At 51.3% G+C, this 15,789-nt stretch overlaps 1 protein-coding gene across 4 annotated transcripts; it reads left to right on the top strand.

Annotated features, from left to right (window-relative positions):
* Positions 1-4,164: 4,164 nt before the first annotated feature.
* TMEM98 (transmembrane protein 98) lies at positions 4,165-15,296 on the top strand. Of its 4 annotated transcripts, none has more exons than XM_072940039.1 (7): positions 4,165-4,477; positions 6,558-6,732; positions 7,840-7,971; positions 8,935-8,968; positions 10,722-10,837; positions 13,098-13,157; positions 14,457-15,296. In XM_072940039.1, the coding sequence occupies exons 2-7, from the start codon at positions 6,602-6,604 to the stop codon at positions 14,662-14,664; spliced, it is 681 nt and encodes a 226-aa protein (XP_072796140.1). In that variant the 5' UTR covers positions 4,165-4,477; positions 6,558-6,601; the 3' UTR covers positions 14,665-15,296. The 4 variants fall into 4 exon arrangements, with proteins under 4 accessions (XP_072796140.1, XP_006212058.1, XP_072796142.1 ...); XM_006211996.4 differs by having other exon boundaries at positions 4,166-4,477; positions 6,552-6,732; XM_072940041.1 differs by lacking the exon at positions 4,165-4,477 and adding an exon at positions 4,775-4,837 and having other exon boundaries at positions 6,552-6,732.
* Positions 15,297-15,789: the final 493 nt, after the last annotated feature.

Raw genomic sequence — 15,789 nt, 5'->3', positions numbered from 1 at the left:
TTTGCAGAGCAAAGGAAACCATAAACAAATCAACACAACCTGCAGAATGGGAGAAAATATTTGCAAACAATGTGACAGACAAAGTCTTAATTTCCAGAATATATAAACAGCTCATGCAACTTAATAAGAACAACAACAACAACAAAAACCCAACTGAAAAATGGGCAGAAGACCTAAACAAGCAATTCTCCAATGAAGACATACAAATGGCCGATAGGCACATGAAAAAATGCTCAATATTGCTAATTATAAGAGGCATGCAAATCAAAACTACAACCAGGTATTACCTCACACCAGTCAGCATGGCCATCCTTAAAAAGTCCACAAACAATAAGCGCTGGAGAGGGTGTGGAGAAAAGGGAACCCTCCTACACTGCTGGTGGGAATGCATTTTGGTGCAGCCATTATGGAAATCAGTATGGGAGATTTCTTAAAAAACTAAAAACAGACTTACCATATGATCTAGCAATTCCACTCTTGGGCATATATCCAGAGGGAGCTCTCATTTGAAAAGACACATGCACCCCAATTGTTCACAGCATCACTATTTCCAAGAGCCAAGACATGGAAGCAACCTAAATGTCCATTGACAGATGACTGGATAAAGAAGCTGTGGTATATTTATACATTAGAACACGACTCAGTGATAAAAAAGAATAAAATAATGCCATTTATAGCAACATGGATGGACTTGGAGATCGTCATTCTATGTGAAGTAAGCCAGAAAGAGAAAGAAGTACCATATGATATCACTTATAATGTGAAATCAAAACAAACAAACAAACAAAACAGGTGACCTTGTTTACAAAATAAGAACAGACTCACAGACATAGAAAACAAACTTAGGGTTATTGGGGGGAAAGGGGGTGGGAAGGGATAAATTGGGAGTTTGAGATTTGCAGATGCAAACTACTATATATAAAACAGATAAACAATAAGTTTCTACATGGAACTATATTCAATATCTTGTAGTAACCCATAATGAAAAAGAACATGAAAAAGAATATATGTATGTATATGGATGACTGAAACGTTATGCTGTACACCAGAAACTGACACAACATTGTAAACTGACTTTACATCAAGAAACGAAAAAAAACCAAAAAACCAAAAAACCAAAAACCAAAACCAACACATCAGGCCAGGGGAGCGTGGATGTTGGGAGGTACTACTTCAGATGGGGTGATCAGGGAAGACTTCTCCGTGGAGGTGACTCTTGAGCAGACACCCAAGCAAAGGAAGAGAGTGGGAACAATAACAGCAAGGATTCCAGGCATATAGGGAACTTCAAAGAAGTAGATTCACAAATTTAACTAGTACATAGACCAAGAAATGGAAATGGAGCATGGGTCCTGCCCTCCCAGGGGCAAACTGCACCCTGACTTTTGAACAAAGCCCAGCCCTGACATAGGATGAGCTGGGCATATTGGAGGAACATCAAATTTTTCCATGTCATACTGTGATGAACAGTTTTTTTTTTTCAATTGTGATAAAATATACGGAGCATAAATGTGACCATTTTAACCATTTTTAAGTATACAGTTCATGGCGTCAAGTACCTTCTCACTGCTGTGCAAACATCACCAATCCTCTCCAGCACTGTTTTCATCTTTCCACCTGGAAACTCTGCACCCATCAAACAACAACTCCCCATTGTTTTCTCCCTCCAGCCCCTGGTAGCCACCATTCTACTTTCTATGTGATAAGCGTTTTAAATGCATTATCTCATTTAGGCCAGGATTTGGCTGCCTTAAACAATTTAGGCCATAGGTTTGGCTTTCATCCCCATTCTAGGGATGGGGGAGCTTGGAGGGACCTGTCTAAGATCACACAGCTCCCAAGTGGAGGAGTTAGACCTCTGATCGTGGTTTCCCTGCTCCGGCTCCTACTCTTAACTGCCTACCAGGTCGGGGTGAAGGATGCTTTTCTGTTGTCCCTCTGATGGCCCGGAGGTGGGTCAGGAGAGTTTAGCGAGGGTTACAGGCCATGTGAGAAGCCTTTTTTTTTTTTTTTTTTGTGGCTGCCAGAGGGTATTTTTGCCCCTGACTGGTCCTGCCTGTCTGGAGGGAAGGGGCTGCTGCCCAGAGCCATGGATTGGGGGTGGAGGGGAAGGTAGGTGATCACCATCTGTCTGCTACATTCCTTTCCCACCTTGGTCTTTGGAGCTGCTTTTCAGGGAGGGTTCAGCTGCCCTGAGTGGATACACATGAGCATCTTCGGCGCCTGATGCCCAGTCCACCAGCCCTATTCCCATCTATTATTATTAGGACATAACACACCACTAAGTGCTACAAAAAGAAATTACCTGGGAGCTTCAAATGACACAGATACAACTCTGCAGCAGACATCAGAAGGCAGAAACAAAACAAAGTGAAAGGATATCACGATAGGACAGACTCAGTCTGAAGATCAGAGGAAGTGTATTTTTGAGGATGGGGTGCATGCAAAGTCGGGACAGAGTGGTTCTAGCTGTTGCAGCCACTGCTTGAGCCATGACAACCTGCCTTGTTCTGATACCTAGGTCACCAGAAGAGCTAACGGTTTCCTGGTCTGGGTGGTCTAGGCTATGGTGCCAGGGTGTCTTGGGTTCCACTCCCTGCTCTATGATTTACAAGCAGAAAGAGCTCGGTAAGGTGCCTTACCCTTCTGAGTCGATTTCCTCCCCTCTAAACATAATCATACCATCTTTCCAGGGTTGGTGGGAAGATCAAATGAGATAAGGCATGTGAGATAACTAATCAGTGTCTGATACATAGTTGGTGATTAACAAGTGTTCACTCCCTGCCTGGGTGGAGCACCAGCTCGTACCCACTGGCCAGGAACCAAGCCTCACCACGGTCAGAACCACTGTACACCTGCTGGCTTCTCCTCTCTGAGTTACTGGGTTCAGTCCTCGACTTGGGAACTCTTGCTATATAATTTGTTGTTCAGACTGAATAGGGGAGAGGCCATCTGTAGGGGTGTTTGAATTTTGGGGAGCAGTCTGGCAACTCTCCCTTTTATCTTTATTGGGGGAAACGCCCCTCGCATGCAGAGATGCGGGAAGGCAGGATCCACAGCACAAGCAGATGGGGCGACATCCTGCCCAGGACTCTGTATCCGGAATAAGATAACGTAGAAGGGAGACTCACAATCATTTCAGGGCAATGGAGCCCCTGTGGTGCCTGCCCATTTCCTAATCTGGGTCTTCCGTCTCCCGCTGATTCTGCGGGCACCCTGGGTCCTCTCAACATGACCCCTTTCCACGTGGGGCAATCAACCAGTTTCTATTGCTTGCAAGTAAGAGCACTGAATACCAACGAGGTCTTTTCAGGTCAATCCGGGGAGACTTCAAGGGGCATTGCGAATGACAGGAGTTGCTAGAATGACGGGACACAGCTGAATAGGAGAGACACTGGCCCGACCTTAGTGCCACCCTGTCTTCCCTGCAGCTGGGTGGTGGGTGGTTAACTGAGGCATCTGCACCCTCAGCTCCAGGCAGCAGCTGAGATACACACATAGCTGGGATGACCATCTAGGGTCCGTAGTCCTTCCAGACCATGCTCCTGATACTCTGGACGTCTCTGCTCAAATGGCCCCCAGCCTGCTTCCAGGGCTTATGTGGAACTCCCTCCTTCCAAGGCAGCCTGTCCTGAAGGAGGGCCAAGGGATGGCTGTTCACAGGGAGGGGGCTGTGTCCCCATGAATGCACGGTGACTCCCCTTTTGGTATGGGATGGAGTAGAGTTTGAACAGAAGGCACAGGACTGCCAACCGGTGTCCTGCATTTGTACTCTTGCCCGGCCAGGCAACTGGTGGGGGTGGGCCTGCTTGTCACTGCCCAGTGTGGCTCAGGGGATCATAAGAGCTTTCACTGAGTCACCGATTACCCTGGGCTCGGCACTCTTAAACGCACTGCCTTCATCATGGCATGAGACGGTACACTAACTCAGGATGCTTACAAGTCATAGCCCCTCTTCAGAGGAAAGAACCAAGGTCCCGAGAAGTGAAGTAAGTCGCCCGCAAGCGAGCGAGCGGCAGAGCCAGGATGTACAGCAGACAGCGCGCAGCAGCACAGACTCGCTCCCGGATCAGACACACACGCTGCGGAGACCGCTGGTGCTCCCAGCCCCCACCCCGGACGGCCAGACCCTCCGGGGCCCCCTCCCCGCCTGGCCCCCGCGGGGGGCGCGAGGACCGCCCGTCGGGTCGCTGAGCGACAGTCTCGCAGCTGCCCGGGCCTCCCCAGGCCCCAGCCCCCGGCCGGGCCCGGGGCCTGGCGGCGACGGCGGCGCCTGGCAGCGGGGGATTTGGATGCTCGGCCGGCGTCTCCCCCGCCCGCACCACCTCCGGGGGTTTGGCCGCGCCGGGACTTATCTCGGTTCCTTCCCGGCATGCCCCGCTCGCGGGCGGCCGCCAGTCCCGCGCCCGGACTTTGCCATCGCGGGGGGCCCGGCCGCGGGAGCGCCCCCGCCGACGTCCCGGAGCCGCAGCCTCAGGTGGGTGAGCCCGGCGCGCCGCGGAGCTCGGGACCGGGGCTCCCCGCGAGCCGCCCCGCCAGCCCCTTCCGAGCGGGACGCGCGTGGCGGGCGGGGGTGCGGGAGAGGAGGGGCGGGCAGCCCCGGCGCCCGCGACTGGGGAGAGTCGGAGCTGCGCGCCCCGGAGCCATCGCGCCCCGCGTGCCGCGCGCCAGGGCGGGTTGGAGAGGGGTGTCCCTGCCAAGGTCCGGGGTGTGGGGTGGGTATTTGGGGTGGCCGCGCAGGGGGAAGGAGGTGGGGTCTTCGGTCTGTTGTATCCTTGTGGACTTAGAGCCCGATAGAGAGAAACCGAAAAACTCATCCTGAAACACACACACAGAGGTGAGTACACAAAGAAAAAGGAAAACACACGAAGAAACACTCATACAGACCGATCACGGAGAGAGACAGCGACAGCTCACAGAAAGCTCATACACGCTCAGAGAAACACACCCGAAACGCACGGGAAGAGGGGAGACAAAGCGGGTGGTCTTGGAGGCCGTGGGCAGGGGGAGGGGAAAGGAAACACCGAGAAAGCATGAGATGGGGGAAGGGGAAGGAGAGACCGGGAGTGGAGAGGAAAGCCGAGAGAGGGGGCAAAATGAAGAGAAATCAGACAAGGAGGAAAGAAAAGGGGCCAAAGGAGGTAGCTCCTTAGGAGGGACAGTATTAAGAAACGCATCTAGAGAAACTGAGGCACTACACCCCTCTTCTCCCCCCAAAACACAATCAGATACAGAGATGAAAAAAGTAGATCCCAGCCTTCTCATCCTTGTGGGCAAGTGAGTCCACAAGCTGTGCTGTGAGACCTCTGAGAAGCCCTCCTTGGCGCTTTGAGTCAGCCAAGTCCCCACCTTATCCACTTGGAAAACTCCTACTCATCCTTCAAAACCCAGCTCAAGCATCACCTGCCCTTTGAAGAAATCTTTCCTAGAAAGTGTTGTGCAAGCACTGGTACTCCCATTTCTGTGTACTTCTGCATGTGGTACAGGCACTCCGAGTTGAAATGGTTTGTCTGCCTGTCCACCTCTCCCCCAGTTCCCCAAGTTTGGGGGGCCCATGTCTTCATTTATCTCCAATCTCCAGAATCCAGTCCTTGGTACATAGTCAATGGTTAATAAATACTCACGGAATGATGCTCAGGAGCATTTAGACCCTCAAGACATGGAGTATAGAATTAAATTCAAATAGAGGAGTTGTACTTACTGTCCTAGAGTCAGAGAGAATTCCAGGTCAAAGTGCCTTTTTTTGCAGGTGGAGAAATCAAAGCCCAGAGAGGAGAAGAGACTTGCTCAAAAAGACACAAGTGGGAGACCTGCAATGAAATAACATTGTGAATACATACTTCTCTGAGATGCCATTGTCCCTTCAGCCTATGTGTTTAAAATAGGCATGAAAGACTCCCCAAAATGAAAGCAGGCAATAAATAGGCAAGGGAAACTTTAATACCAGTTGTAAGTTACCAGCATTGAAACTGGCAATCAAAACTTTCTCCAGAGTTTTTAGAATCCTCTTTCCTCCTTAGAAAGAATAGAGGAGGTGAATGTCCATCTCAGTTTGTGTGGATGGCTTTCTGCTTCCTGACTCCAAAAACTTGGACGAATTACTTAACCTCTGCAGACCTCAGTTTTCTCATCTGTAAAATGGGGAGACTGATACCTGCCCCATAGGATAATTAGAAGAGTTAACACGTACCAAGTGCCTGGCACAGAGTAGATCCTCAGTGAATACAGGCCTGCCCTTCTTCTTAGGTGGGTATTTGTTCATGTGCCTGGTGCAGAAAATAGTGCTAGTGAAAATGTTTCCTTTTGTCCTTGGTTGCAAAGGCCATCCTGGTCCAATGGGGGAGCAAATGCTTTTAGGGAAGGAAAATGCAAGTTTAGAGCATGACATAAAATGCGTTGCGATTCTGTTCAGGCCCTCAGGTCTCTGCAGGTGACTTGGGGGAGCCTAGCTGCCCTCCCCGTTAACCCACCAGCAGGTAAGACCCCCCCCCCCCGCCCCGCTGTCTTTCACTGCTTCTTCACCAGGCTGTTCTCTCCTTGTGTCTTGCAAGCTTCAGCCCATGTGGGGGATTGACTGGGACTGAGGGAGCCACCTGGAAGCATGGAGACCGTGGTGATTGTTGCCATAGGTGTGCTGGCCACTATCTTTCTGGCCTCGTTTGCTGCGTTGGTGGTGGTTTGCAGGCAGCGCTACTGCCGGCCCCGAGACCTTCTGCAGCGCTATGATTCCAAGTGAGTGGTCCAGGGAGGGGAAGGAGGAGAGATGGGCTGTGCCCTGGGGCTCCGACGAAAGAAAAAAAGAAGTTTGGTGCTGGGCAACTCTTGTTCGGCTTTCTGTCTCTAAAATGGTACCCAAGGCTGTCCTCAGAGCTTAAGGATGTTCCTTAAGCCCCGCAGTGCCCTGAGCCACCTTGGACTCTGTCACCGAACGTGTTCATCTAGCACAAATCTATCCCAGACCCACCACCTCATTTAGCATTTGTACAAGCCAAGCCCCTTTCCAACAAAACTTATAGGAACAGAAATATGATGCCCCCACTCCAGCCACATATCTAAGCAAGGGACACTTAGTGCTGTGAAACCCCAGCCTAGGACCATCTCTCTGTGTGCACATATTTCCTCATGATGTTCTGCAGGTGAAACACAGTTTGCCAGCAAGATCCTATCAGCAGTTTAGGGATATTTTAATTGTTAGAGCCTCAGGGACCCTGACCAGTAACCCTTAGTTCTTTTACCCCTTTTTTGAATCCTATCAGCATCTCTGTTGAGTGGTTAATAATTAGTAAACGCACATTTATGTGATGCAGGAAAGCTCTGCTGTGGCATCTCATGTTTTCAAGAACCCTGTTGTAAAGAAGAAGGTGTTTTCACTTCTCCCACTTCTCTAGTATAACTGGGAAGGGGTGGGACTATGCAGGTGGACCAGGGGGGCTCCCAGGAGAGATTCTGCAGGACGTGTAGGGGGTTCAGGTAAGTTTGGCTAATTGGAACTTTAGCTTCTCCATAAAAGTTAGGCTTGAAGGAGAAGTTACAAACAGATATTGTCCAGAAGGAGCAGCCCGTCTAATACGTCTTTGTAATGATTATGGTTGTGGCCGTGCTCTTTCTCTTAGAGGCTCATCTTGTTCTGTGCCGCTTTTTTGTCTTCGTGCCCCTGCCTCCTTGACTCACCGTCTCGCCATGTGCCCTGCCCACACTGCATGTCACTAGGGTTAGGTTTGGATCGAGGCCAAGTCCCTGCTTTGACTCACTCACTCCCTGCATTCTTTTGGGGGGTATGTGAGCGTCGAGAAGGAGAGGGTCAGCAGCGGTCACCACTTACCTGGGCTTTCCCTCCAGGCCCATTGTGGACCTCATCGGCGCCATGGAGACCCAGTCCGAGCCCTCTGAGCTGGAGCTGGACGATGTTGTCATCACCAACCCCCACATCGAGGCCATTCTGGAGAATGAAGACTGGATTGAAGATGCCTCGTAAGGCCTTGGGGACCGTTTGCTTTCCTCCAGCCGCCTGGGGATGGTGCACCGGGCTGCTGGGTATCCTCCCCTGGCTTCCCCTTGCCAAAGCCATCGACTGAGTACCTAGGAGCACTGCTGCCCTTTCCCCTGCTGCCACGGGTGGTGGTGGGGACCTAGAAGATGACATGACACTGTTTGTCCTCACCCTCCCCATTTTGTAGACCTGAACACTGAGGCCCACAGATGTGTGGCAGAATTGTTATAAAGTCACCCTGAGGTGTTGGATTCTCTTGGAGGCACCCGTGAATTTGACCCTCAGGCTCCTCAGGGATCCCTCCAGCCACCACAAGACATTGTGGGTTGAGAAGTGTATACCACCCCCTTCCCTTTGGCTCAGCCATTCATCTACTGGGCAGGTGTTTACTAATGTGATGTGCGGGCACTGGGCCCGGCACGGCAGCTATTAAGTTGGTGGTGGAGACAGAATTCTACTAAATGCCGTATTTCAGAAATGATCAGGGGTCTGTGCATGGTGCCGTGGGCACACGGGGGAGGCAGTGTCTGGAGTTGCCTGGGGTCTGGAGGTAGGGGTGGAATTCATGAAGACTCTCCCAAAGTGTCTTGATGTGGGTTTTGAAAGATGAGTTCACCAGGCTGAGCAAACAGGGAAGAAGTCCCTGGGTGGAGGGAGGGAGTGGCCTCAGAAGCTCAGAGTTAAGAGAGAGCATGACCTGATGGGTGGGGAGTCCTACCACCTGGAAGCGCAGGGTGGGCGTGGGAGGGGAAGGGAAAGAGAGGGGAGGGAAGGTGCTTCCCGGGTTAGCTCCCGGGCTTGCTCACTGTGTCACTGAGGCCTTCCTGCTCTCAGGGGGCATCCAGCTGTGCCCACAGGTCAAAGCTGGTTGAGGCCGGAGGTGGTAGCTGGAGGGAGGTGGGTCTCTCTGGAGAAGCGCTTACAAATTCTTCTTGTCTCCCCAGGGGTCTCATGTCCCACTGCATTGCCATCTTGAAGGTAATACTCTCCAATTTCCCCTTGAGGATAAGGGGATGGTCCCCAGAGCACCCTGTGCACAGACTCTCCAGGCGGGAGGGACTTTGGGAAGAGCCCTGCTTGGGAGGCCTTTTGTGACATGTGCGACATGGTGTGTCTCCTCTTCACTTCTGCCCCCGCCTGGATGGTCTGTCCTGCTTTACAATTCTTGAGGCCCTTTCAAAGGCTTGATTCCACCTGGTCCTCATAATAGAGTGGCCTGCGGGAAAGACACCACAGGCCGTCACTAAGCACACTGTCCCTGACTGCGGAGAAAGCTGTGCGCCCGAGACCGAGCAGCTGCTGAGGAGGAAACGGGGCTTCCCGGCTTCTCCCGGGCACTTTCTCTCATTCACGGAGAGCTCAGCCCTCTACAGGGAGCTGCGTTCTGTCTTGGGGCTTCTCCAATTGCTAGAAAGTTCCTCCCTGGCCCTCTTGGGCTGTGACGGTAGTCAGCCAAACAAGACGGTCGGTGTTAAAAAAAAATCCAAACCGTGAGTATTTCAACTTGAAGGTAGACTTTTTTCTTTTAATACCCGCAGCCTCCAGAACTGGGTGGAAAGTTGGATCCGGTTTGCATTGTGGGTAATTTTTAGAGTCTGGGGTAATTTTTATGGTTTCAGCGTGTTTTTGAGTTCGTGCCTTGTACTCTCATCCTTGGTAGGATAATAATAATACCATGAGAATATTTGGCCAGTGGCAAATAGTGTTCATTTCGGTAACCTGGGAAACTACACATTTCTCTCTCTGTCTAGTAATTATTCAAGATTTCAGAAAAGACAGCTTTATCTTTTCTTTGGTGTCATTCAGTGCAAGATATTAAAAAGTCTCTCATCCCCCCTTCCTTCAGCCATCTCTCTTGGGGGACAAAGAAGTGCCTAGTAGGACATTGTTGTCCTAGGGTCCAGGCTTATTACTGAATTCCAAGAAGCTCTTTATCCATAGATATGGTCATAGGTGGAGCTAGATGGTTCTGAGCAATAATGCCGTATTACATCTCCCTTCTTCCATCCAGGATGTGCCCTGGTTCTGGGTTTTGTCCCCTGCCCTTGCCTCTTAAAGGAGCAGGATGAATGACAGCTGAGTTACGGGATGGCTTATTGTACTGAAGTCAGTGGTCCATCCTGAGATGCTCAGATCAAAGGAGAGGCTCTTACCTTCCTCTTGGGATCTCGAGGCCATTTTGCTTGGCCACCTGCCCTTGAATCTGTGTGGTGAGGCCTTGAGGGAAGGGCCTGGGACATGCTAAAATGTCACCTTAGAAAATTGTTGAAATAAGTTCCACTTTGGGAGGATGTGCTTAAAGGAACAGTTGCCTTTGTCCGGCCATGTTTCTGAGGGTGCCTCTGGAGATCTTTATCATTTTGGAAGGACTAAGCCAGGAGGTGAAGGAATCAAAAGAGAAACGGGTTTTTCCCCTTAAGGGAGAAGGTGAAATTCGAGCACATGATTTTTCTTAGACAGATTATTTCAGCTTAGACTTCTCTAAGCCGAAACCCTGACCCCGATCTGAGGTTCCGACCCCTCCCGCCTCGCTGGCCGTGTTCTTGGATTTGCCTCTTCCACTCCATTTCCTCTCATCCCTGTGTACTTTCCACTTCAGTCTGTCTGTGAGGTTAGGGGGCCCAGCTGTGGGATGGGGAGGTCCGTGTTTGTCTTTGTGGGGGCGGCAGGACCCTCAGGGGAGTGAGGTCCCCCCATCACCCCATCACCTCTCTCCTTCCTGCTGTATTAGATCTGTCACACCCTGACGGAAAAACTTGTTGCCATGACCATGGGCTCAGGGGCCAAGATGAAGACCTCAGCCAGCGTTAGTGACATCATCGTGGTGGCCAAGCGGATCAGCCCCAGGTGAGCCTCGGGGCCACGAGGTCCCCACACTCCATGGGGAGGGGAGGGGCCGGAAGCTGAGGTGGCGGCAGGGCCAGGCTCTCCTAAGAAGCTACGTGCACAACTTCAGGGGTTTACGTCCCACCCATTTCCAGAGCACCCGGGAGAGTTTAGACTCCTCTCACCTCCAGCATGCCCCCTCCCGTAGGCTTTTTGGGAATTTCCAGCAAATGACTAGTGCTGACTGTCTCCTGCTTCCCCAGTCTCGTGCCAGCTGGGGCTGCTGGCCTTGCCTTTGCCACACCTCTGCCTGGGCTCCGGGCCAGCCAGCACATCACCCACTGGTGCCCACACCCCTGTGTGCAGTGACCTCCTGGCCATTCCCCGTCCCAGCCCTCATCTGAACAGGAGACCAGCTCCTTGTCTCTGCTGCTCTGGCAGCCTCCAGGACTGGGTGGGAGGTGGAGATGGTTCAGATCTCCCAAATTCCAGGCTGTCTGCAAAGTCTCTTGTAGGAGGCCACCAGCAGGATTGCAGTCAACAGCTCCACCCCCTCATTTGGGCTCTTTGTGTGTGCATGAAGGAAATAAAGCTTTTTTCTTAGAGGGAAGGGTGGTACTAAGTTTGTGCTGCCATCTGGTGGCTGGTATGTGGATGTGCCTGAGGCTGGGGTTCCCAGTTCAGAACGTTCTCTTAATCAGCCATAGAGTTTCCAGGGGTCCTTGTCTCCACCGGTAGATCACAAGGACCAGCCGTCTGTGGGAAAATGACTGTTGGTGCCCTTGAACTCTGTCCAGGGAGTTCAGTGAGTTGAGAAAGCAGGAGGGAGATAATCCAGAAGAGTTCTTGGCTTCCTCTGGAGCTGTCCTGGGCGGGTACCTGCCTTGGTGGGCCCCTGTCCTGGGGACCCGCCACCCCAGGCTCCGGGCAAGCCCTGGACACTCCTTGGGCCACCTGTGACTGGCAGAGCCTGCATGGCTTATATCTGCTGGACCCTCCTCATGCTTCCTGTCACTTCTAAGAGCCACCGCAGGGGCCAGACACATCACGAGACCCCTGCTTATAAGACAGCATTGCCGGGAGGGGTCGTGGGGGAGAGAGATGGAGAGATCTGAATCTGAGTGAAGTCCTGGGTGGTCAGGATTAGCAGTGGTGCTGAAGCGAGGCTGAGGCGTCGTCCAGAGGGTGGACTTGACCTGGTGCTCACTGGCTGGTCCTGCAGAGCACCTCGGACTGCTTCCAGAATGATCTCTGCCATCAGTCAATCAGGGTCCTTGCTTGGTCTTTTTGCCCTCACACTTCTTTCTCCTTCTGGCCATTTTTTTTTTGTCCCCATTGCTATTCTTGCTCCGTTCATTCCATATAGCGTGTTGATAGCACATTAGTCTCAAGGAGAGCGGCTTCAGCTGCGGGGCAGAGGGAGGGGCCGGCTGAGACGGGCGCTGAGGGCTACCATGGTCCTGCTCTTCCTCACAGCCCCTCAGCCCCAAGACAAGGATGCTTAAGGGCATCTGCTTTCAAGCGCTTTTGGAAATCAAACAATACATCATTAGTTTTTGCTTCTTTATCAAGTGATCCAGGAGCAAAGATTTGGATGAAAACCTTAAACCATGCAAATGAGCATAAATAGTAGCTCCTTTCTGAATTTGATTAAAGGAAAGTTAACCATGAACTATACCAGGTGCTAAAAGAAATCCAATGGGAGCAATCTGAACCTGAGTTAAACTTGGAGGTTTTTTAGTGTTCTAGGTAACTACTTTTAACCATGGGGTTTTTTTAAAAAATATAAAAGTAATAAATACTTGTAAAAGTTAAAACATTGCAGAAATTGAATGTCTGAAAGTGAAGGACCCCCTAATTCTACCCCAATCCCAATTCCTGGAGGCAGCCACCACTGAATGGTGAGTGGTCTTCTAGACTTTGCCCTCTGGCATTTCATGGCTTTTGTTTATTCATTTTTAAGCATTTGAGATCGATCAGACTTTATATATTGTTCGGCAGTTTGCCTTTTTAATGTAGTAGTCTGTCTTGAATGTCGTTCCAGATGTGTGAACTTGTATTTTGTAAACCACTGAGACTGAAAAAAAAAAAAACCCAGAAAAAAAAATTCTCTACACGGAACCTGAAGTCTTTCTAAGTCTCTGCCCAAGAATGCAGTTAGAGAAAGTCACTAAAGATTGGGTCTTGACTATCAAAAGACAGGACTCCGGATAAGGAGAGGAAGGAAGGAAAAGGGGCCACAAGAAAAGCGAAATACTGAGAATCTTTTGCCTTCCCGCAGGGTGGATGATGTTGTGAAATCAATGTACCCGCCGTTGGACCCGAAGCTCCTGGATGCGCGGTGAGAGAGCGAGGAGGGCTTGTGGGCCCCTGCATACCGGAGGCTCCCCGTTTTCTCAGATCTGTGGGGTGGGCTGTCGGGTTGTTGAAGAGAGGGCTGCTTTGGTGGCTTCCTGAGGCTGCCCTGGCTTTGGGCACCATCCCCTTCAGTGTGAACGGTCAGCCAGCCAGTGAGCCGAGCCTGGCTGGGTGCTGGAGGCCAGTGCTCTTCCTGGAACCCCGGAGAAGGAAGAGCCAGGCTTAGATTTTGAATTTCTATGAATAAACACCCGGCCAGGCTGCGTGATATCTGCACCTTCCCTCCATCCCATCTCCCCGCATTGCTCTCCCTGCTCTCCGGACCTGGGGAGCAGACGCGCCTCAGCGGTCAGTGCCACCCAGTGGTGGGCGGGGCCACGAGGACGGAGGTGACGGGTCAGCTCAAGCTGCACTGCCCTTCCACAGGACACACCCAGGAGCCCCTCTCTCATGATCCTCCCCTAAGACACGAGCCTACTCAGGCTTCTGAAATTATGTTCCTTTACCAGGTGCAAACCCAGTATATAAAAAAAAAAAGGTTCTTTTGTCTCTTGGATGGACACGACCGTTTCACAGACCCATAGAGTGATAATTGCCGGATATACATGGTCACCGCCCTTCGGCTGGTCTCTCTGCCCCGCTCCTGCTGCTGCCCGGCCGTGTCCGTGGGCTCCTCACCTGTGATACCTTCGCAGATGCGTTGTGCACATTCACTCACTATATGCAAGATACTCCGCAGTGAATCTCTCAACAGTGAAACAAACAAAACAACAAAAAACCTCCTAGTCAATTTGTTTGCAGTTACATTTCTGTTTTAGAGTGTGGTCAACCAGCCCTGGGCCTTGCTGATTCAGAGTCAGTAAGTGATGCTCAGACTAGGGGTATGGGTATCCTGTCTTCAAGTGGCCCCCGGTCGGAATGGGCTTATGCAATGGACTAGGTCTGAACTGTCCCACAAAGCACGCTCTGGGCGGCGTTAGTGAACGTGCTGCAGACAGTGGGCTCACAGGCTTAAGTCAGTCAGTGAGACTCAGTATCAGAGTCTCCCCTTAGAGCTGTATCCCGTGCACCACCTGAGAAGGGCTTCAGTTACCTTTGTTTAACCCAGACTTTCCCCAAATTATTTGATAGTGGAAACATCTTTAAATGACACACAGCAACCTCCGAGGGAAGGGACTCCAGCTTGGGGAACTTAGTCTAGATCCTACCCCTTTGAGCTTTGCTTCCTAGTCCCTTATGTCCTAGGGAACCTGACCCTGTTCTGTTGTTTTTTTTTCCCTAGGACAACTGCCCTGCTCCTGTCTGTCAGTCACCTGGTGCTGGTGACCAGGAATGCCTGCCACCTGACTGGGGGCCTGGACTGGATTGACCAGTCACTGTCGGCTGCTGAGGAGCACTTGGAAGTCCTTCGAGAAGCAGCCCTGGCTTCTGAGCCAGATAAAGGCCTCCCTGGCCCTGAAGGCTTCCTGCAGGAGCAGTCGGCCATTTAGTGCCTTCCGGCCACGCAGCCGGTCGCCAGGGCTGGCGTGCTGCCACTGCCGGGTGGCTCAGCCGCGCCCTCCACTTTCCCCTGTAGAGTTAGTTGTCCTCCAGTCGAGTGTGTGTTTAGTGAAGCAGGAGGGCCCCGTCTGTCAGTGCCTCTGCTGTAGTTGCGGAGGGTGGCTGGTGAGGGGCAGTGTGACGCTGCAGTTCCGGGAGGTGACAGTCGCCGTCTGTGCAGTAGCGCTTTGGAGACTGGAGGGCCTTAAGCTTTATTTAGCTCACCTAGTGTTTTCAGGAAAATCGAGCCACCATCTGAGAATCAGGAGGTTTCACATTAAAATCAGAATTTCTGGCTTCTCTCGAACAATCAGACGACGAGGCAACTTCATCTGCATTTTCCAAAGAGGACAATCAGTGGGAACTAAGGGGTTGCCTCTCTTGACGACACATGTTCTCTCTCACTTGGCCTGTTTCACTTATTTTTTATTATCTGCCTGGTCCCTGAGGCATCTGAGTTCCTCCTTCCCTTTACAGGTTTGGGTTTGAAGGTGAGCAGTGTAGAGGATCCCCGTTTTATCATTATGCCTGCAATTTTACCTAGCCACCACTAGGTGGAGAGTAAATGTATACTTAGCTTTCCCGCAAGCGTGTCGTTACTGAGTCAAAATCAAATGCGTGATGGATGGGGGGACACAGTTCTCTGAGAACTGAGGATGGAAGGAGACAGCCTGAGAATCCTGAGGGTGCCTTGTGTGTGTGACTCCAAATGAGATACTCAGAGACCCCTCACAGTTCAGGCAGAGGTGAAGATACCGCCGTGAGGTAGTTCCCACACTGGCAATGACTTCCATGACGGGTGGGTCCCCTTTCTTTTGATACCTGTTTGTTTGGCAAATATTGAAAGAAGAGGGGCATTTTTATGACTTGAGACCTTTGTGGGACCCAGAATCACAATCCCATAACCCAGACGTGCATCCAAATCCCATAATTTCTACCACAAGCATATAGGAACCCCTGAAGTACTTGGCCTCCTCTCAGGATCTCAGCACCAACCTCACTCTTGGGAGAGGGACCTGACTTGGGGGCTGCTTTGGTTTTATCCCATACTGTTAAGCATGTTTGGAGCATGTTAA

Source organism: Vicugna pacos, chromosome 16 (assembly GCF_048564905.1).
Source record: "Vicugna pacos chromosome 16, VicPac4, whole genome shotgun sequence".
Classification (NCBI taxonomy): Eukaryota; Metazoa; Chordata; class Mammalia; order Artiodactyla; family Camelidae; genus Vicugna; species Vicugna pacos.
The sequence above is the reverse complement of the archived record's forward strand: the minus strand, read 5'-3'. Positions and strand labels throughout refer to the sequence as shown.

Coding starts and splice junctions, on each gene's coding strand:
- TMEM98 (XM_072940039.1), top strand. CDS start 6,602: ATGGAGACCGTGGTGATTGTTGCCATAGGTGTGCTGGCCACTATCTTT. Junction 10,838..13,097: donor GCCAAGCGGATCAGCCCCAG/GTGAGCCTCGGG, acceptor GCCTTCCCGCAG/GGTGGATGATGTTGTGAAAT. Junction 13,158..14,456: donor CCGAAGCTCCTGGATGCGCG/GTGAGAGAGCGA, acceptor TTTTTTCCCTAG/GACAACTGCCCTGCTCCTGT.